The 23,012-nt window shown below is 34.9% G+C and overlaps 1 protein-coding gene across 5 annotated transcripts in view; it reads right to left on the reverse strand.

Annotated features, from left to right (window-relative positions):
• Positions 1 to 23,012, reverse strand: part of NCKAP1 (NCK associated protein 1) — a 102,557-nt gene that overhangs the window by 14,901 nt on the left and 64,644 nt on the right. For all 5 annotated transcript variants that reach the window (XM_003359581.4, XM_003359582.4, XM_021075813.1 and 2 more), the window contains 9 exons: positions 22,857 to 23,002; positions 20,954 to 21,086; positions 16,436 to 16,555; positions 15,659 to 15,798; positions 14,676 to 14,807; positions 11,931 to 12,149; positions 11,619 to 11,749; positions 11,015 to 11,112; positions 3,113 to 3,206 (listed from right to left, as the gene is read on the reverse strand). In XM_003359581.4, coding sequence (XP_003359629.1) covers positions 3,113 to 3,206; positions 11,015 to 11,112; positions 11,619 to 11,749; positions 11,931 to 12,149; positions 14,676 to 14,807; positions 15,659 to 15,798; positions 16,436 to 16,555; positions 20,954 to 21,086; positions 22,857 to 23,002 — 1,213 coding nt within the window. The remainder of the gene's footprint in view (positions 1 to 3,112; positions 3,207 to 11,014; positions 11,113 to 11,618; positions 11,750 to 11,930; positions 12,150 to 14,675; positions 14,808 to 15,658; positions 15,799 to 16,435; positions 16,556 to 20,953; positions 21,087 to 22,856; positions 23,003 to 23,012) is intronic.

A 23,012-nucleotide genomic window follows, 5' to 3' on the forward strand; every position in this document is an offset into this window, starting at 1 on the left:
AGTTCCCGTCGTGGCTCAGTGGTTAATGAATCCAACTAGGAACCATGAGGTTGAGGGTTCGATCCCTGGCCTTGCTCAGTGGGTTAAGGATCCGGCGCTGCTGTTAGCTGTGGTGTAGGTTGAGGTGCAGCTCTGATCCTGAACTGCTGTGGTTGTGGTGAAGGCCGGCAGCTACAGCTCCAATTGGACCCCTAGCCTGGAAACCTCCATATGCAGTGGATGCGGTCCTGAAAAGACACACACAAAAAAAAAGCAAAAAAAAAAAAAAAATCTGAGAAATTTCATAGTAAGAAATCTTGTTTAACTTACCATTTTAATAAATAAAATAAATTTACTCAAGTCACAGTCAGAAATTCCAAAAAACTAAAAATTAATTTCAGATTGCCTCCCAATTCACAGCTACTTGTAATAAATTATATGTTTTTTCTTTTAAAGGGTATTGTTGACTGTGAAAACAAAACTGCTACGAAATTACATTAATTTCTAGCAGCTCAAACGTAAAGGAGATCACTGACAAAAGAGAGCATTTTCGAAAAGGTTCAGTTCAAAAGAGTAGCTTTCTCTATTCCCCTAAATCACTCTGGAGCAGATCTTTTCTTTTTCTAAATCACAAACAAGCTTCTGTTTTTGAATTCCATGAGAAGGAGAATTAAAGTGAGAATAAACAGGCATAGAATACTGAAGTGTATTAGGTGCCTCTAACCAGTTGATAAGAGTCAAAATGTTTTTTACTGACAGGAAATTAAGTAGGGTTAAGGCCAGTTGGGTGCTCAGATGAGTACTAAAAATTGAGTGCAACACGAGAAATAACTAAAATAATAAAATGAAACGTATTTAAAGTATCAGTATATAGTGAAACAATGAACAAAAAAAGACAGGGACTTAAAAAACAATATTCTATTAAGTATTTATTCACATTCCTCCTCCCTATAACCTCATCAAGTTAATCTTTTCTTTTCATTTTTAAAATTTCATTTTTTAAAGTTCCATCAGCGTTCCCATCATGGCTCTGTGGTTCCCAACTAGTATCCAGGAGGACGCTAGTTCAATCCCTGGCCCCACTCAGTGTGCTAAGGATCTGGCATTGCTGTGAGCTGTGGTGTAGGTCACAGATGTGGCTCAGATCCTGCATTGCTGTGGCGGTGGCGTAGGCCTGCAGCTGTAGCTCCAATTTGACCCCTAGCCTGGGAACCTCCATATGCCGAGGGTGCAGCCCTAAAATGACAAAATAAATAAACAAACTTCCATAGAGCAAACCATGACAGTGGTGAACAGCTTCATCACCCCAAAAGATTCCTTTGCTGCTTTCCCTTTAATAGATTTTGCAACCACTGATTGACTCTAAAAGGCAACCTGTACTATGGCTTTATGTTAATTTTATTAAATTAAGTTGGTATTTTTTGTTTTGTTTTGTTGTTTTTGTCTTTTTCAGGGTCGCACCTGTGGCACATGGAGGTTCCCAGACTAGGGGTCTAATCGGAGCTGTTGCTGCCAGCCTACGCCAGAGCCACAGCAATGCCAGATCTGAGCCGCATCTGCAACCTACACCACAGCTAACAGCAATGCCGGATCCTTAACCCACTGAGCAAGGGATCGAACCTGCAACCTCATGGTTCCTAGTTAAGATTTGTTTCCGCTGTGCCATGACAGGAACTCCAGGTTTGTATTTGTAAAAGCAGGATAAAATAGCCCAATAAAATTATTTTCTAAATCGTTTTAGTTTTATAAAACTTGACATAGCTGTGAAACATTTAAAAGAAAAACATTAAAAGGGAAGTATGTAAAATATATGCATGGCTTTGATTTATTTCAGGATTATTTTTTATTTGGGGAAATAAATTCCTTCTCTTGTTTCTCAAATAGACTAGGATTTCGCTAAATCTTGAAAGTTGGAAAGGCTTTTAAATGAGTCAAGTAAGAAGTATGACTTTAAAATAATATTTAATTATAACTGAGTTTAAGTACAAAAAGTAAATGAAAATAAAACTAATTCAAGGGCATGTAAAACAGTCACCTGGCTAAAAATACTTTAATAAACATTTAAGATTCACTGTTACTCATTTAAGATTCACTGTTATTTTACAATATATTTCCCACAAAGAATTAGTATCAATAAGATATTTAAAAAAAATTAAAGTTGTACACTCAGGTATTCACTCAATGAATACTATTTCACAACAAAAAGGAAAAAATTACTGATTTACTTGACACAGAGGGATGAATCTCAAGGACATATATGAAAGAGTATATACAGTGATTCTGTTTATATAAAGTGTTATGTGATTCTGTTTAAGTTCTATTTGGCTAAAGCAACCAAATTTAAACTATAGTGATAGCAATCAAATTAGTCATTATCTAGGGGTGTGAAACTGACAAGACAATCATGAGAAACTTTCTGAGGTGATGGGACTGCTCTCTTTCTCTCTCTATATATATTTTTCGTCTTTTTAGGACTGTACTCAAGGCACACAGAAGTTCCCAGGCTAGGGGTCGAATCGGAGTTGTAGCTGCCAGCCTACACCACATCCACAGCTACATGGGATCCAAGCTGCATCTGTGACCTATGCCATAGCTCACAGCAATGCTGGATCCTCAACCCACTAAGCAAGGCCAGGGATTGAACCTGCGTCCTCATGGATACTAGTCAGATATGTTTCCACTGAGCCACGACAGGAACTCCATATACTTTGAGTACGGTAATGGTTATGTAGATGTATACATCTGTCAAAACACATCACACTGTTCACTTAAATATGCACATTTTAATGTATGTAAACTATACCTCAATAAAGTTAATTTTTAGAAAGTTATATACTCAAAAGTTAAATCTCCTTTAGTCTAAATTAACATAGATTTTCTCTAATTTAGGCTTTATGAACTAATTGACAATGATATCAAATATTTAACACATGGTACTAAATGTCTGGTAAAGAAAAAAATTATGAAACAGATAAACCATTTTTTATAAATCCTTTGCAAAAATTTTCTAGTACTCTTCATTACTGAAGGGTACTTTTCATAACTTACTCGTATTTATAAATTTTGAGCAAAAGCTAAGTACTGAGTGTCAAGGTCTTCTTAATGCTTATAAAAAGTATCATGAGTTACCCACACGATAATCTTTTAAAGAGTGCAGCCATCTGGTCGGGTTTGTCAAAGCTGGTCCTCATTTGTGTTAGCACATCAACATTCTCCACCACAAGTTTCTAAAAAAGAAAGAGATCCCAGGTCAGGCACAGACTTTCTTATGTTGATGAGATAAGAACATGCTTGGAAATTACATGCTTGGGAAAACAATTCACAAAATCCAGATGCTCAATGCTGTATGTTTTTGTTAATTGTTTTCATAAAAGAATCTTAAAATTATTTACATAAAATTAATGTTTTCCTTCAGTCTGCAAATTCAAGAAGGGAGGAGTTCAGGAAAAAGTAATAAAGATAAGTAGAAGGATAAAGAATTATCTTCTGATTAGACACAGTACAGCATCAATAGTAAAATATAGACACTGAAATGGATACAGAGAGCAATAAATTCCAACCAAAACAAAAAGAACTACCTAAAGATAAGGCTGACCAAAGATAGCCTAGAGAAGTTAAAAATAACTAAAACAAATGTAATTAATTTTACTCAGGCAGAGATAATATATGTCTTTGGAAAACTGGGGTATCTCAATTCAGAAGTTCTGGATGTGGATACAGCAAGCATACTGTTAAAGTGCCACACTGATTTTGTTACAAGCCAAAGACTGATGGCAACTGATTTAAGAGGAGCATGAAAATTTATTTATTTATTTATTTTTTTGTCGTGTCTTTTTTTTTTTTTTTTGTCTTTTTTGCCATTTCTTGCGCCGCTCCCGTGGCCTATGGGAGGTTCCCAGGCTAGGGGTCTAATCGGAGCTGTAGCCGCCAGCCTACGCCAGAGCCACAGCAACGCGGGATCCGAGCCGCGTGTGCAACCTACACCACATCTCACCGCAATGCCCGATCATTAACCCACTGAGCAAAGGCAGGGATCGAACTGCAACCTCATGGTTCCTAGTCGGATCCGTTAACCACTGCGCCACGAAGGGAACTCCCTTGTCGTGTCTTTTTACGGCTGCACCCCCGGCATATGGAGGTTCCCAGGCTAGGGGTCAAATTGGAGCTGTAGCTGCCAGTTTATGCCACAGCCACAGCAATGTCAGATCAGAGCCGTGTCTGTGATTTACTCCACAGCTCACAGCAACACCGGATCCTCAACCCACTGAGAGGCCAGGAGTAGAACCGGAAACCTCATGGTTCCTAGTCAGATTCATTTCGGCTGTGCCACTCCAAAGAGCACGAAAAATCATTATGGAAAAGCTATAAAAATAATTTTCCTATACTAGTGTAAGTTTGTTTGTTACACTTCGGGTTATTTCTCTTTATGCTTTCATTTAGATGGTCAGCGCCAATCACATCTATTTGCTAAATTCAACCTCTACAGTGTCTAATTACAATGCTTGCTCTCTCTGAAGCCAGTGCACTATTTGTCCCATCAATCAATACACAAATACATGCCCATCCTTGACAGTGCTCACACACCTTGAATAAGCATCAGTGAATCAGAGGCAGAACTTAATTTGAAACGCACCATTATTCTATGATATTAAAAAAAAAAAAAAAAAAAAAAACCTCCTCCAATACTTAGACACAATGTTTTCTAATCATGTGGCTGTAAGACACAATTTCAGAAAACAGGACAAATATATACTTAATAGTAAAGATCCTGTAATCATTTTTAAGCTACTCTACTAGGCAATTTACAAATGGTCTCATTTACCTGGATCTAAAGGAAGGTAATATTCCAATTTTACAACAGAAAACGAAGGCTCAAAAGAAGTTAGCTGCCAAAAGTTACAGGTATCAAATAGTGGAATTTGGAATTTGAATTTAGGTATTTCCGATTTAAAAATTCATATTCTTAATCCCTAAATAAATGGCTGTTAATCTTTAGTGTACATCTGAATGATGTGGAGGACTTGTTGGGCTCCAGCCCCACAAGTTCTGATTTAGTAGGTCTTAAGTAGAACCAAAAATTGCACTATTTTAAAAAACTTTATGACTGCACTTGTGGCATATGGAAGTTCCTAGGACAAGGACTGAATCCAAGTCACAGCTGTGGCAATGCTGAATCCTTTAACCCAGTGCACTGGGCCAGGGATGGAATCCTCACCTCCACAGTGACCTGAGCTGCTGTAGTTGGATTCTTAACCAACTGTGCCACAGCAGGAACTCCAAACTATATTTTTAATAAGAACCAGGGCAAGGCTGCCACTGTTGATCTGGAAACCGTACTTCAAGAATGATTACCCTAAATTATTTGTTTGCATGTTACTTAAAAAAAAAAGTTAATGATGTCTCGTTTATATAAGTACAGTTTATACAAATTTATTTTCTTCCTCAACTGCATTCTGAAACAGCTTTCTATGTATTTGAAGCTGTTGATTAATATCACTGACAAATGGCCCAAAAGCTGGAAATAATACCTGGAATTACAACTAAATGGTTTGGAAAAAGCTGAGACTAATTAAGTGAAACAAATTGAGACTACTTGAAAAAAAAAAACCCACAGTTTTCTGTTAGAAAAGCATTAAATTCTTGGCACAATTCATATTTAAATATCTTATTTCCTTTGAAAAAACATCTTCTAAGACTGAAGAACCATAAGAATTGATCCATAAAATGCCAAAACAATTCTGGCAGGGTGGGAAAAAGAAGCTGTCTCAATGGGCACAACTCCAAATGAAACACCCCAAAAAGTTTAATAGAAATAAACACTGGTTGTTTTCTTCTCCAGAAGTAATAAACACATTAACCATTAGTACATATGCATAGTGCTGACTATGTCTGACATACGATTTACTCACAATCATTAAACAGAAAGAAACTTTCCTTTTTTATTGGCTCACAAATTAATTCTGAAATAAAAAGGTCCTCAGCTAAAACAGAAACTAAAACAAATCAATCAAGGTCATCTTTAAGATAAAAAGAAAAAGATGCAGCCACATATTTAGTTTCTCAGTTTAGAGTAAATATAAAAAATAAAAATAGAGGGAGTTCCTGTTGTGGCACAGCAGAAACGGATCCGACCATTTCCATGAGTATCCATGAGGATGCGGGTTCAAGCCCTGGCCTTGCTCAGTGGGCCAGGGATCTGGCGCTGTTGTGAGCTGTGGTGTAGGTCACAGACACAGCTCAGATCATGCACTGCTGTGGCTGTTGCAAAGGCCGGCAGCTGTACCTTTGATTCAGCCCCTAGCCTGGGAACTTCCATATGCCACAAGTGTGGCCCTAAAAAGCAATAAACAAATAAATAAGTAAATATAAAATTAAAAGCTAAGAATTTACAGAGTATCTTAAAAATATTGTAACTAGGAATTCCCATTGTGGCGCAGTGGAAACGAATCTGATGGAACTTTCATATGCTGTGAGTGCAGCCCTAAAACAGCAAAAAATAAGTAAATAAATATCGAGAAAACTAAAAGCTAAGAATTAACAGAGCTATCTTAAAAATATTATAACTAGGAATTCCCATCATGGCTCAGAGAAACAATCCTGACTAAGAACCATGAGGTTGTGGGTTTGATCCCTGGCTTCACTCAGTGGGTTAAGGATCTGGTGTTGCCAAGAGCTGTGGTGTAGGTTGCATACACAGCTCAGATCCTGCGTTGCTGTGGCTGAGGTATAGGCAGGCAGCTGTAGCTCCAACTATAGCCCTAGCCTGGGAACCTCCAGACACTGCGGATGTGGCCCTAAAGAGCAAAAAAAAAAAAAGTATATATATGTGTATATATATATATAACTATATATAACATTATAATTACCCCAAAACATCATATGCACTAATTTCAAAATGATTAAAATGCCCTATCAGTATCATCATGCTCTAATGTGGACAGCGTCAATTACAATCTTTTCAGAAGGATATTTTACAATATCAGCAAAAAGTGTATGTTCATATCCTTTGACCCACTTCCAGAAAGTCTTCCTATCAAAACGTTCAAACAAGTATGTAAACTATGTGGAAGTGCTGGTTAAATGTAGAGAACTCTATACATATGTCTAGGACAGCTTCTTCCAGAAATCCACTGAAGTGAGAGAAAAAAATTAAAAGACATAAATCTATAAAAACAAAGGAAACAGAAGAACAGACCTAATGAGAGATGCCAATAAAAATCTAGAAGATGCCAAGAGGAGCAAAGAATAACTAGAGGTGAGAAATTTAAGCAGTTAAGTTCTTGCAGGGGATACAACGCAGAAAGCAAGTTAATGGAAACCTCAGGACCAGGGCAGAACCCAGAAATTGTAAGCAGTGCAGAGAAAAGAGAAAGGAAGATTTGGGGTTGATAACAAAAGGATTATTATGTGTCTGTATGAAGCGCTGTCTCACACACAACTTAGGAAGTAATATAAACAAGGAGGACTCTAAATTCAGGAACATCAGGGATAGAGACCTGTAACCTGGGCTGAGATGCACCTGCCTTTCTCATCCAGCACCAGTGACTCCAAGTGGATCCAAGAGGGTGGCAGGAGAGAGAGAGAAAAAGACCTAAGAATCGTTGCAGCTGGCCAGGTATATCAGACTTCCTACCTCCACCCTCCACTGATCTCCAACAGACTTCCACACTCTCCAGTGGAGGTTACCATGTTTGAAAAATTATGTGCAAGAATCATTTGAAGCCCAGGATGAAGATACCCTTTTCCAGAGAGGCTCTTTATTAGCTTCTGCCAAGCTAATAGCCAAGCTAATAAGTTGAACCCTTAGGGCACAACTGTTCAAGGACCACTTTAATACACATTCAAGACTTGAGATTCAAGACAAAGAGTAACATGAATCAGAGAGAGGAGTGAATCATTTTTACTTCATTGTTATTCTGAAGGTATTAACCTTTGGGGTACCTATGTAAAGTGAGTGAAGAGAATTTGGGTGAAAGCTATTTAAGCAGGAGTTCCCATTGTGGCTCAGCAGGTTAAGGGCCAAATGCTGTCTCCTTGAAATACAGGTTTGATCCCTGGCCTTGCTCAGTGGGTTAAGGATCTGGCGTTGCTGCAAGCTGTGGTGTAGGCTCGGATCGTGTGTTGCTGTGGCTGTGGCATAGTCCTCAGCTGCAGCTGTCATCTGATCCCTGGCCCAGGAATTTCCATTAGCCACAGGTATGACCGCAAAAAGAAAGAAAGAAAAAAAAGAATTAGAGTTTAAGCAGACTTCCTTTAGACTTCCACTCTGAGTAGTCTTCGGGTTTTGATTATGGAGTCCCTTGCTCCACAAGACCACCACAGCTACCGCTTAAAAATGTTACTTCTGGATCAGCAAATGTCCTTACATCAAAAGTGGCTTTTAGTGCTAGGCCTGTCTCTGAGTTCCCACAGTCTCCTTGATTTTAGTCTAGAAATAAATACTTTAAAAAAAAAAAAAAAAAAAAAAAAAAGGTCTTCAGAGATCCTGTTGTGGCTCAGCAGTTAACAAATCTGACTAGCATCCATGAGGACACAGGTTCGAGCCCTGACCTTGCTCAGTGGGTTAAGGATCCTGTGTTGCCATGAGCTGTGGTGCAGGTCGCAGATGTAGCTCAGATCCTGTGTTGCTGTGGTTGTGGCATAGGACGGTGCCTACAGCTCCAATTAGACCCTAGCCTGGGTGGGAACCTCCATATGCCACGGGTGCGGCCCTCAAAAAAGCAAAAAAAAAAAAAAAAAAAAAAAAAGATTTAGCTATTAACATAGTGAGAGAGATGCAGTAACTGAAAAAGACTGCCTCATTTTCAAGAAGACCAAATCATCTACCTAGAAAACCGTATGTTCCTGCATCAGATAAGGATGGGTTAGCTGACTGCTAAGATCTCTTTCATTTCTCTAGATGGCGTATTACAGTGCTAGCATGAGCTCTGGAGCTAGACAGACTATGTAGATTCAAATTTTAAGCTTTACCACTTATTAACCATGTGAGCCTGGACAAGTTACTTAATCTTTCTTGGTCTTTTATAATTTCATAAAATAGGGACAATAGGATCTGAAAGAGTTAATAAAATGTATGTAAAGAGCTTAGGGAAGTCCTAGAATAGAGTCAAGAAAGCTATTTTTATTTTTGAATCCAACCAATATTTACCAGGTACCTACTATATGCTGGACACTATTTAGCTCCAAGATTTTAAGAATTTTAATTTTTAATTCTAGTGAAAGTGACATAAAATACATGATACGAAAGGTCACAAGTAAGATATAAATAAAGTTGGATAAAAAGAATAAAAGATAATGGTTGCAACTTTAAAAAGTGTGATCAAGAGATGATATACTGATAATTCTGAATATTATGAGAAAGACAAGCTAAAACACTATCTCAGTGAAGAGTATTTTGAGATGACAAGTACACCAGCCAGGATGGAGTGAAAATGTGGAAGACCAGATGCTCTGGGGGCCTTTCGGTACTGCTAAGGATATCAGATGCCTCTGAACTCTCAGAGTATGAACACAGAGAGCTCCAAATAGGCTAATTTTTATTATCATACCATAACACTCAACCCACCACATTAAAGGGCAGAGATGCACTAAAAATACTAACAGTTCTATAAGTATCTGCTTATTCAGTCTGAAATCAAAAATAGCTAGCAAAGGCTAAATTACTGGACCATAATTTTTCTACTATCTCATACTAAAAGGAAGCCAAAGAAAGTAAATTGGAAATGAGAAATTTGTTACCTGAGAATAGCAGGACAGAAAAGAGATCATGCATGCACAGGGGAATGAGTCTAATAGTACACTGCTTGTAAAGAACCAAAACTGGAATTGCAATGTTTGTGTATTTGAAACTATAAAGTTTGTATATTTAAAACCCTCATTATAAAGCATTTAAAAGCTGACTTTTACACAAGAAATGCAGACCTTTCTCTTCAAGAAGAATGGTGAAAAGGACAACGACATGATGAATACCAAATTAATATTCACTCAGTACTTACTGGGTGTCAGGGACTATGCTGAATACCTAAGAGCTTCACATGTATTACCACAAACAATTCTCTGCTCAAACTCAAAGCTCCTTAGCAACAGGACTGAAATTCAGGACAGCTTGACTAGAAAGCTTGAGTTCTTAACCCCTGGGTAAGATCGCCTCCCCTTTTAATTACACTGAGTCTTACCATCTGTTTCATTCACTCAGTAAAATATTAACCTTGCAGGAAATGATTTCTCTACATATTTGTTCAATTTTCAGCAAACCAGATTGCCACATTTAGACCACTAACTGTTACACCTGAAATGAAAGCTACTTGTCAATGCTATCTATATACCATATTTTTAAGTAATTAAAAATGTAAGGCACAAATAACCACCAAAAAACTTTCAAAAAGAAAAAGGTATATTTTAAAACATGCCTTTTCTATTCTTTTCAGAAATTTAAAGTTTTAGTGGTCCAAATTAAAATTCTTTCAAAAACCAAATAATTATTATATACATAGACCCTTCAATATAAATCACCTCAGCACTGAGATCTAAAAGGCTTTTTGAGTTATTTAAAACATTGCTTGAGCTCTTTCACACCTTTATTAAAATGCTAAGCACTCCAAAGATGCTTTTCATCCAACTTAAAAGGCACAATATAATTTAAAACACTGCTTAATAATAAAGAAAAAACACTAAGTCTAATAATGTTTGTATTATAATCTGTGGAAAGTAATATATTTAAAATACAAATTTAAACAAATGACTAATTGCAATTTTGTCATTCGAAGAAAAGCATGATGGTACAACAGAATGAAGACTTGACCAAAAGTTCGGAAATGTGAGTTTCAGTTCTTTAGCTAATCAATCAACTTTCCTAGGCTTTCTGTTTTATCATTCGTAAAGTAGAAGTAAACAAAGATGCTACTGAAAGACAATGCTAGGTCTATAATTTCATTTACATATGACAGCTTTCACATCAGATTAAAATTATTAACATTCTTGCCTTGTTCATATTGTTGAAATGTTTTAAAGTTAAAATCAATAAAGACTGTATTACCTTAAGTTCAGCAACTTGTGATGAAATATGCCACATAAGGCTTTCACTTAGGAACTTCATACCATATGGGCCTAGTAGTTCTGATAACGACCTCATTTCTGAAAGAAAATGTAATTAATTTTATACTTTATACTTTTATACTTTGACAGAGCAAATATTTTAAGAAGCAATTAATGGAAAAGAAAAGTCTCTAAAAAAAAGAACAAAAATGCAAAGGTACATCTAAGTGATAATGTATGATTATCCATATAGTTGAAAGAAAATAGTCATAAAAGAATCAAAAACCAGAAGAATCAAGGTTTCCTCATTCTCTAAAACATGTCAAGAGTAGGAGTTCCCGTCGTGGCGCAGTGGTTAACGAATCCGACTAGGAACCATGAGGTTGCGGGTTCGGTCCCTGCCCTTGCTCAGTGGGTTAAGGGTCCGGCGTTGCCATGAGCTGTGGTGTAGGTCGCAGACGTGGCTCGGATCCCTCGTTGCTGTGCGTCTGGTGTAGGCTGGTGGCTACAGCTCCAATTCAACCCCTAGCCTGGGAACCTCCATATGCCGCGGGAGCGGCCCAAGAAATAGCAAAAAGACAAAAAAAAAAAAGAGTAGTATTCACCTGATATGTCAGAATATTCCTCTGCATTGAATGTTAATTCATTTTCTGTAGGTAGGTTCACAAATGCCTTCATTGCAGGGAAATAAGCTATATGACCATTGCTGACTTGTCTTAACAAAGTTTCCAAATACCTAAGGAGAAAAGTAAATTTACAACTAAGAGAAACTATTTAATTCAAAAGTTATTATGTTACACATCCCTGTACAATTTTACATTGACTAATAAAAGGAATGAGCCATTAAAAAAAAATTAATATGACGTTCATTACAAAGAAATTTTATATCACTCCAAAATTCTAAATATGTTCCTTACCAATTTGTATATAGACTTGTAATGGTTGGCTCTCCATGACTGTCTAAATGTTGTGTTTGTTGAAGAAGAACATTATTAAATACTCTCGTAATATCAATTTGCACATAGTTTTCTATTGACTGGAGTACAGTCATGTATGCTCTTACACTTGTTAGAAGCTCTGATGGTTTCGCAATTTCCTGTGTGGCTTGATTATACATAGTCATTCCAACAATTGACCTGAAGGAGAAAAAAAAAAGAATAAAAAAGTTCTAATTTTTGCATTTATGTAAGCAGGCCTTTCAATTTACTGATCTCTAATGTTAAATAAGCAATGAAATTAATTTTAAATGCAATTTGTTACAAATCCATGAAATTACTATCATCTTTCAAAGGAACAACTTTAAAAAAGAATATACACCTAAAAGGTATAACGAAATGGGAATATGAATGTTTAAAAAAAAAATACTATGGGCATCAGTAATAAAAGTGATTTAAGAATAAAGAGGGTTTTAAAAATTCCTTTAACATGATATGTTATCTACAGCAAGTTTAATGGACTATTTTAGCCCATTGCTTGAATTCCTTTGACACTGTAATGTGCCAGTAGTTTTTTATACTTTATATATATTACCTACAATTCTTATATTTAATAATCTTACAATTCAGTTATCACCACCATTGCATAGATGAAAACTAAGGCACAAAACTCAAGTAAACAGATCAAGGTCACTTTATTTGGAAGTGGTGGGTTTAGGGTTTGGCCCACACCTAACTGACTAGTGCTGCCTTTCAACAAAATGCATGACAATCAAAACAAGGCAACAAACAAACAAACAGTTATTGTATTTAATCACTCACGGCACATAAAACACAGATCTGTTTGGTTTATATCCTAAGAAACTGTGTCAGTCTAAAAGGAAACAAACTTTGAAAATACTCTCCTAAATGATCTTTTCCTACCTTGGTCATCCCATTCCACCTTCTTTAAAACTCCCTGAACATTAAATTTATAAAAATCTTAGACTTGTATTTTTTTTTTTTTTTTTGTCTTTTTGCCTTTTCTTGGGCCGCTTCCGCAGCATATGGAGGTTCCCAAGCTAGAGGTCGAAACGGAGCCATAGCCACTGGCCTACGCCAGAGCCACAGCAACGTGGGATCTGAGCCGTGTCTGGAACCTACATCACAGCTCAAGGCAATGCTGGATCCTTAACCCACTGAGCCAGGCCAGGGATCGAACCTGCAACCTCATGGTTCCTAGTCGGATTTGTTAACCACTGCACCACGACGGGAACTCCTTAGACTTGTATTTTTTAAGGATGAATCCGTAAAGAAAATACACAAACCCCATCACCAGTAACAGTTCCTGAAGACCAACTCGAGACAAAAACTGCTATCTTTGTATAGAGACCCTAAATTCTAAGACTGTGATCAAATGGTCAGCAAAAATTAACCAACTAATATTCATAAGCTATTTGTCCTGGTATAAAAATCTTTCCCAGGTAATCAAGTTTACAGCCTTGCCTTGATCCTGATCATTAAGTATATGTTTGGTAAAAATAAGATCTGCTTCTCCAAGGATTAACAGACTAGACTGTCTACTGAAGGAAAATAAGGGAGCTATAAAGTGAACCCTATGCTCCATCCATCCACCACACCACCCAGATAAAAATAATAAATACCAGAAGGCATAATGTCCCTTTGGTCTAAATAATGGAATATTCTCAGTGTCACTGTCAGAATTCCTGCTTTACTAAAGAAGAGCAAAAGATAGTCTTCGTTCAACACCAGACTCTTCTCAACTGATGACTTAATACTCAATTTACTGCCCACTTACCTATTCTATTTTGTTCTGTAATTGTAGCTCTAAGATTCACACCATTTCACTATTACTCATAGTACTTAACACAATGTTTTGCATATGGTACAAACATTACTTTCAGTGACTACACTCTTTTGCCAAAGTTTTTGAAAAATCTCTGGCAAAATTTTGTTTTATAAATTCCCTTAAGGCCTTCAAAAAAAAAAAAAAAAAAACCTTGTCAAATCAATCAATATTTTCTTTAATAAATAATTTCATAAAAAGGTTGAATTAATATTTACAAAATTAAGATTTCTGACTCGATAGGTAAAATATCATTTCAAGAAGCATATATATTAGAATTGAGTGCCTCAAGAGTCTAATTCTGCTGCCCTAACAGCATACATTTGAAATCAGAAGACTAAGCGTTATTTAGTCTTAAGGTTTTCAAACATTTGACTGTGTCCCACTACAAAATATGTATTTAGTATCACAATTCAGATTACACATACATATACACAAAGTTTCATGAAGCAATATTTCTATTTACTACATGTAATGCACTTTTTTCCCTACTTCTTCTTTCCTTTCCTCTCTTTTCTATCTTTCTTTAGATGTTGACTGCAACATTCTAAACTGATTTGATAAGCCTAATGGGTTGTCACCTGCCAACTGAAGAATACCGATTTGCTTCATCTTCTCATTTTGCTTGAAAGGAAGACTCACAAAGATTAACTGGCTTGTCCAGTATTATAACCAGTTAATAAGTATAGGATAAGAATCTCTGTAATTTAAGTAATTCCCAGTTCACTATTCTTTATACACCCCAGTTTATTATTCTTTATACTATACTGCTTCTACTAGTGCTTTCTCTCACAAAAGGAGACACTGCATAGATAAGAAGAATAAAATAACAAACTCATTAATTGAACCAACAAACAAAAATAATTTATATTCTTTCTTACTTAGTAAAGCGGATTTCCAGATGAGAAGTCAAATATTCTCGTGGGGTAAATGTATGTTCCCAAACCACCATGTTTGGTACATAATTTATAGAGAAACACAACTCAGAAAGTGCAGTGTGCAATTTATCAAGGCTGAAAAATATTAACAAGCATAAAATAAAAACTTTAACATTTCATCATAGCAATAAAAAATTAATTTTATAAACATATTGGACCTTATTTGGGGATAACTATAGAATTCAGTTTTTTCTCTCTCTTAAACTGACAAGTTCAAAATCTTTAAGGGTATCACTAAGCATGGAGAACAATTTTCTAAAGATGGCATCATTTGTTTCTTCATTCAGATGAATGACTTAATATATATGAATGAGTTTTTTCTGCACTCATAAAGATAATCATTTCCAATTCCTGTCGTACTTTCTGCTGTGGAGGAAGAAAGCTGTCTACAAAATGGCAAGAAGCTTGCTCAACACAGGAAGCAAAGAAGTAGGAAATTTACTCTCAACAAAAAACATTCACCCATTATTGCTCATCTCCTCTATAAACAAACAAATCACTGAACACTATCTAGTATAATATACCTATTTTAAAGTAATGATATCGGGTATTTTCTAATACATGACAAGATGCCAAAATAGTCTCAAACACCTGATATTAAATAAGCTGAAAATTATAGATTGCTTATAGGATATCCCTGCTCCCAAATTTTTTGAGATTCTTGGCCTTTAATATTTAGCATATAAAGACAAATGACATTTATTACATGAAAAATTCAAAAATCTATATTTTGGGATGAAGTAATAAGCACTAACTGGCTAAGCAAGTTCACAAAGGCAAAAAAAAAAAAAAAAAAAAAAAAAAAACCAAAAACCCTGATTGGGAAATTAAGAATCTACAATTACAAGAATTTCCTCAGTACTAATATCATACCAAAAAACCACTCTTCTACCTATAACAAAAAGATACAATAGTGGATGGCTTACTTTGTCACTACCAGCCTGTTTTTCCTCATGCTCTCAACTCCTGGCTTTTCTCTTTCAGGTTCCCCTTTCTTACCAGTCTGCTTTTTTGACTTCTTATTCACTGCTTGACTGATGGTTTTGGCACAATGCTTGGGCAGTAACTAAATTTAAAAAGAAATAAAACCTTAGACTGATTACTTTAAAACATTAACTACTGAAATAAACCTTATCTAAATCCAGGCTATGTGGCAAATATGTTAGCACTAAGAGTAGAGGTATTAAGTGGGAGGTAGAGTTTACCTAGCTAGCTTGGAGAGCCCACTCAGCTTGATGGAAAACAGAAACAAGTAAATCTTGTGTGAAGAAACACTTCATAGAGCTACAGCTAAAAGAAAAGTTAAAAAATACCAGGCAAGTCAGGAGTAAAAATGAACACTTTACTGAAAGGAAAATGGCCTAAGAAGACCAAAACTATAGGCCACAATGTGTTGAGAATCCAGTGAGAATGACTAGGTAATGGAATGCAAAGTGCAGGGTAGAGGGGCTTTAGCTACCAGAAAGGGACTTGAATATCAAGCTAGAGGCTGGATTTTACACCATAAGTAATCCTAAGGACAGTGGCAATTTTTAAAAAACCTAATAATGGAACTTCACAGTAAGAGGTAATGAGATTTACTAAGAGTTTGAGAATTTTAAAAATGAAAATACTAAAAAAAAAAAAACAACTAGCTAAGAGATCATTTTCTTGCCTTCATACACAGTTTTCCTACCTGTAAGGAAACATTTAACATTTATTACCTGGTCACTAAGAGTACACTGTTCAGTACAAATATCAGTGATGAGATTTCGAGCTTGTTTAGCCATTTCATCAAGGAACATATTACATAAGGAAAGACTTCGATCTCCAATATGATGTCGCTGTTAAAGCAAGAGAGTAACAATAACAATAATAAAAATTATAAGAAAGTAGTTTGAATTAAGACACCTTTTAAATAAACATCAAAAAGAAGGCTCAAGTCTATTCTACGATAAGGAGTGAGGGTGGAAAATGTTATAGATTTCTTTTATCTCTTATAACAACTAACCTATCATACTGTACTTGCACATAATTGACATAAAATAAGTACTTGGTGATTATACAAGTAAAATATGGTTGAAAGGAATCTGAAAGAACCAGTATTTTCTTTAACAAGAAAAACTATTATTTTCAAATTCCAGTCTCATATCCAATTCTTAAATACTAAAACACCGAATATACAAATGTGAAAGAACAGATTTAGAGTAATATTTTCTGACCTCACCTGATTATATTATATATATATACACACACACACACAGTATAAAACAGAAAAAAAGGTCATATATTTAAATAAAATCAGCAGCAATCAAGTCAACAAAACTTCACAAGGCATTCAACTAACTCCCCAAAATCAAATTCCCCATCCTGGAAGAGAAAAAAAAAGCTGACCATGCATGTATTTTTCTGAACATAATAAGAGGAAAAAAGAAAATTATATCTAACTTTGGAGAGATTACATATACACATGTAGCTGCATACACTCACTCAAATCCATCTATCTCTAGCTACAGAATTCTAGTTTTGGTGGGTATTTAATAGGTTTAAAAAGTTTTCCTTGTCAACAGTAACTGAAATGTTAAGTATATAATGCTGGACAATTCTACACTATACATTTTTAATACTTTACAAAGAAATAGATTTTTACAGGTTTTCCTTCGCTGATCATCCATAATTATATAACAAACATGTAGACAACACAAATTCTATGCTAAATAAATGTAAAATAATATAAAAGAATATAAAAATATTTAAACATGTAAAATAACTGTTCCTCAATCTACCATAATACCTTATAATGTATTTTATTTAAAATGTCTTATACGAGTTCCCATAGTGGCTCATTGGGTTAAGAACCCGACAAGTATCCATGAGGATGCGGGTTCAATCCTGGCCTCGCTCTAGGGGTTAAGGATCAGGCATTGCTGCAAGCTGCAGCATAGGTTGCAAATCTGGTTCAGATCTGGTATTGCTGTGGCTGTACTATAGGCCAGAAGCTACAGCTCCCACTCAGCCCCTTGCCTGGGAAGGAACCGCTGCCGCATGTGTGGCCCTAAAAAGAAAAAAAAAAAAAAAAAAATGCCTTTTAAAACTACAGTTAGAAGCCAGACTAAAAAGGATCTACAGGCCAGATCAATTAAATAATCATTCACTTAACTTAAGGAAAGATTTCAAATGATAAACATTTGGGTTTTGTTTAACCAAATTCTGACTCCTTAAAGGTAAAACATATCCCTTGCTATCACTTCTCCCTGAAAAAAATATGGAACCAGCACTGCCTCAAACTTACTGGACTAACTTATTAAAATACAGATTTCACTACTATCCAATGGCTCAAAAATACTAAGACTGGAAAGCAAAACTAAGGTTTCTTAACTTTGGTTGTATTGCTAGGTACCGAAGATAATGGCAGAAACAGACCACTTAGGAGGCAGTAACAATCATCAGACAAAAGATGACATGGCTTGTACAAAGGTAAGAAGAGGTATAAGTTTGAACATATGAGAAGGTAGAGCCAAAAACAGAAAAGGCCCCAAGTTGGGGTGGATGTGGAAAATCAGTATTTCTATTCTGCACATATTAAACGTCAGATGGCTAAAAAAAAATCTAAGTTACAGCAGGATATAGAGAAAATCTAAACTGAAGGGAAAAGTCTGGGCTACAGATACAGATTTAGAAGACATTAGCATAGGGAAGATTTTTAAACAATGAGACTGGAAAGACTGAGTGAACCACTATACTGGATGGTACAGTTATAGCAACACAATAATTTCTTGTTGGTACTGGCTGTCCCTATCTGGGAATTCTGCTGACCTGTAAGGGTGTGAGTTTTGAATCTAGTTCAAAAGATACTATCATTTGGCAAATTCTTTTTTTTTTTTTTTTTTTTTTGCATTGCCTGAGGCACGCTTAATTTCCTAGGCCAGGATCAAACCCATGCCACAGCAGTAACCAGAGCAACAGCAGTGATAACACCAGATCCTTAACATGCTGAGGCAGCAGGTAAATTCTCTGCAAATTCACTTTAAGTACTCTAGCTTAAAACAAGGCCTTAGCATTAAGAAATTGTTCTAGAGGCTTATTCTATCATATTTCTGATCTAAATGAGATGAATGGCTAAAACTAAAATTATAAAGCAAGACTGCACTGAGAACTACTAACTGTGTACACCAACCAACTCCAGAGAATCCCTTTAATATTCCCAGAATGCTTCACATATATTTCTACCACAGCACAAAAAGAAAAAATTGTAATTATTTGGTAAGAATTGAGTCTTACCCTCTTAAGGAACCATAACTTTACCAACTAAAAGAGGCAGAAACATTAAAATAAATGATACGAGGTGATGGTAATAGGTAAAATAATGATGTAAAGTGCTATGACAATATGGTAAAGAGGAGACAAATTCTAACAGGAGAAATGTTGAAAACTTTTTTGCAGGAGGTGGTATTTAAGCTAAGCACTGAAGAAAAGGTAAGAGTACATACAACAAGTAAAAATGTAGTGAATTTTATGTACAAGGAAAAAGACTCTAACATGACGAAAGTAGATGAGTAAATTAGTACAGTTTATATAAGGTGGTCTAGTTACTCTAGAGAGTGGAAAGTAGAAGACTGTGCTTAATACAGTAGATAAACAAAATGTGGTATATACATACAGTGGATGATTATTCATAAAAAGGAAGTTCTGATATATGCTATAACATGGATGAGCCCTGAAACGTTATGTTAAATGAAATAAGCCAAACATAAAGAGTCAAACATTATATGAACTCTCTAGAACAGGCAAAGTCAGACTGACAGAAAGTACACTAGAGTATACCAAGGGTAGGAAGGATGGGGAGTTACTGCTTAAGGGCATACAGAATCTCTGGTTGGAGTGATGAAAGTTTTAGTTATGGATAGTGGTGGGGTTGCATAACATTGTAAAGGTAATTAAAGCCACTGAACTGTATGTTTAAAAATAGTTAAAATTACACATTTTTGTTATATGTATTTTTTCTTTAAAAAAAGAGAAGAATGGGGATAGAGATCAAATTGTGGAGGATTTTAAATGCTTGAGAAATTTTTACTTTCTTGATATGCAATGGAGAATGACTGACAGCTCTTTAAGAAGGAAAGAAGCACTCTGGTGGCATTGTGTTAAAGGCAGAAATATTGAAGGAAGAAAACTAATTAGGAGTATGTATGAAAAACAGTGTAAAGCTGAACTACAATAGTGACAAGAGCAATGGGAAGTAGAGGATGAATTTAAGAACTGACACCACACAAAATAAAATTAAGAGGACCTGATGAGTATAATGGGAAGAATGATGGTGAGGACAAAATTAATAGTATACCCTAGGGGTCATGATTGGGGGAAAAAAATCTATCAAATCTAAAAAAATCTATAAATCTATTAAAATTGGTGGTGTTATATCCTCACAGGTATTAATCCTAAAAACACTCCCTAATAAACTTCCTGCAGGCTCAAAGTCTTCTTCCAATGGAATGCTGAAAAATAACCTCCAATAGATATTACCTAATGCTTAAAGATTACTAATTCTACTGCTATCTCTAAGTTTCTCCTCTACAAGTTCTGCAGTTCTAAGGGACTCAAAACTAAATTATTACTTTTAAAATTACTATTTAATTTCAACATATATTCATTCTTATATTCACAAAGTGATATTTCTTCATGAAAGATTAGAAGAAATACTGAGTACATTTTTGATAGATACTTGGTACTTATAAAACTACTGAGTAGTTCAATTACTTAGTAACTGTGTGTGCCTTTATGTCAATGTCTTACAACTACCAGCAAATCTATATTTTGCCAATTATACATCTATTAAATTTACAAGTCAGTGAAATTCCTCTTCGAGATGTTTGTTTAGTCAGTAATTTCTCTGTTCAATTATCAAGTCTTTTCAAAAATAGTTTTAGAAGAAAACTAAGCATATAAAAACTAATCACCACATATAACTTTACCATAAATGTTAATACCTGACATTTACTTTAATAAAGGTAATTTCAAGTAACTGTATGATTTATTTTTATAAATATCTATGTACATTTATTCATTCATTCAAAAATATATTTGTCTATTATACCTATATCATATATATATTCAAGCATTCTTCTGATTCTGCAGAGAGATGCATTAGGTGGGCGGCTAGATTAGATTACATTTGGTCAGCTATATGTTTGGTACAGCTTATTCTGCATACCATATAAATCACAGTACTACTCTGAAATTACCTCTTCTGGACATAGTTCATGTGTGCAACTCATAAAATGAGTGCAAAGTAGTGGAAATGCAATTGAGTATCTTGACTGAGAGGGTAACTCCAAACATTGCTGAAACATCTTCTCAAAAGCACGACTATAAAAACTATAAGTAAACAAATTAAAAATTAGAATAAAAAATATTATAGTTAAAAATAAAATTTATGATACAATAACTTACAGTTAATTTAACTTGATTCAAGTGAATAAAAATTACCAACTGTATTATTTATTCTCTTAGGAAGAGAATATTTTTCCAGAGTTCTCTCTTACATACCAATAATCATTTCAGAGTAATAAAAGTATTATTTGTATAACATTAACACATTTTAAATAAGAAAGTTAAAGAGAAAATAAACCATATCAATGGCGTGAATATATGACATTCAAATCTTACATCATCAAATTTTATCAAAGCTAAGTCACTATCAATTGTTAAGAAACATCATTATTTTATGTACCACTAAGAAAAATACTGTCAATTAAACAATTACACACCATCAATTTTAAATTACTTCCAGATTTAAGAGATGTTAAATCTAAAAGAACGTGAAGTGATAAAATATAGCACATCTTGGAATAATAAGATAAACAGAAGCAGTAAACATGTCTTTATTTTGGATATGACAGACAAAATAAGAATATGGTTAAGAGAAAATATGGATAAAAATTGGATGACTGAAAATTTGCAAATTTTAAACATTACTCAAAATGTCTTTATTCCAAGAAAGAGAAGAGGAATTTCTAATTGCTATATACTCTTTTGCAATAGAAACCTTTCTATAGCCCAAACACCCCTAAACATAAAATGTTCATTTCATTTTCTTTCCAAGGTAGCTTTCAGGTCAGATAAAAGGACAGGGTTCAAAATAATCTTAAAATTCTTAAAACTTGTTATGTAATGATAGTGTTTCATGAGTTCCTTTAAGAGATCCCTTATGCCTTCTCTGTCTGGCAATTTGGATTTCTTCTACAATATTGCTAATTAAAGTCATACTAACAAACTAAAAAAAAAACCAAAAAACAAAAAAAACAATGCAGTTTTTTTCCCTTAAAAAATAAAAGCAGTGAGCAGCTTTTCATAATGATCTCTGCTCAAAAAATGGAAACTACTATCACTATCCACTGAGACTAAGTCAGCATTTTAGCAATAAAGTAACCTACTAGTTTATTCCCTTCAACTGCCCTAAAGGGAAAAAAGGTCAATAAGCAGAAACAGAGTTGATACTGTACAGTTTTGGAGTCAGAATACTTAAGTTTGAGTCCTGACACTACTATTTATTAATTTTATCACAATCAAATTCATGTATTCATTTAAACATTTATTAAGTACCTACTATGTTAGACACTGACAACAAAAACATGATCTTTCTTCAAGAACTGCATTACATGGGAAGAAAGAGGGAACAAAAGTTGTAAACTACTAAGTACAACAAAAGAGCTATATGAGTGAAGCAAAGGAGAGCAGAGCATAATAGAGGAAGTAGTCACATCATCATCATATTAACATCTGACTTAATACTGCAGAGTAAAATTGTTATTTAATTTCCAATATTTGCTCTATTTGACCGATCCCAAACCTTTTTTATTCCTTAGTCTAATGATGCAATTTGACGTGACCACTTTTTACCTCCCCAAAGAAAGTTTAAAAAATAAATTCACATCAGTAAGAGCTGATCTCATAGAGAATTAAAAATAGACATAAAGTTCCAACTTAGTAAACTTCATTTTGTTGGCAAGTTGTCCACTATTCCCTTTATTCTTAAGTGTTTATTAATGAACTGTCTTCAGCACTACACTAATGTAAAATAATCAAGAAATACACCTCTGGCTTATAAAAATTACAAATTCTGATTTAAAGAAAACTACAACATACCAAAATATGGAGAGATCTGATGTTTCCACCAACATTTCCACCAGCGAATCTACCATTTTCGTATGAAAAATTATTGTATTCATCATCTTTCCAAGTTCTCTGTGATCTGAAAGACTAAGTGAAGCCTTAGAGACACTGGTATATGCCTGTAAAAGT

This window comes from Sus scrofa, chromosome 15, assembly GCF_000003025.6.
Source record: "Sus scrofa isolate TJ Tabasco breed Duroc chromosome 15, Sscrofa11.1, whole genome shotgun sequence".
NCBI classification, from domain to species: domain Eukaryota; kingdom Metazoa; phylum Chordata; class Mammalia; order Artiodactyla; family Suidae; genus Sus; species Sus scrofa.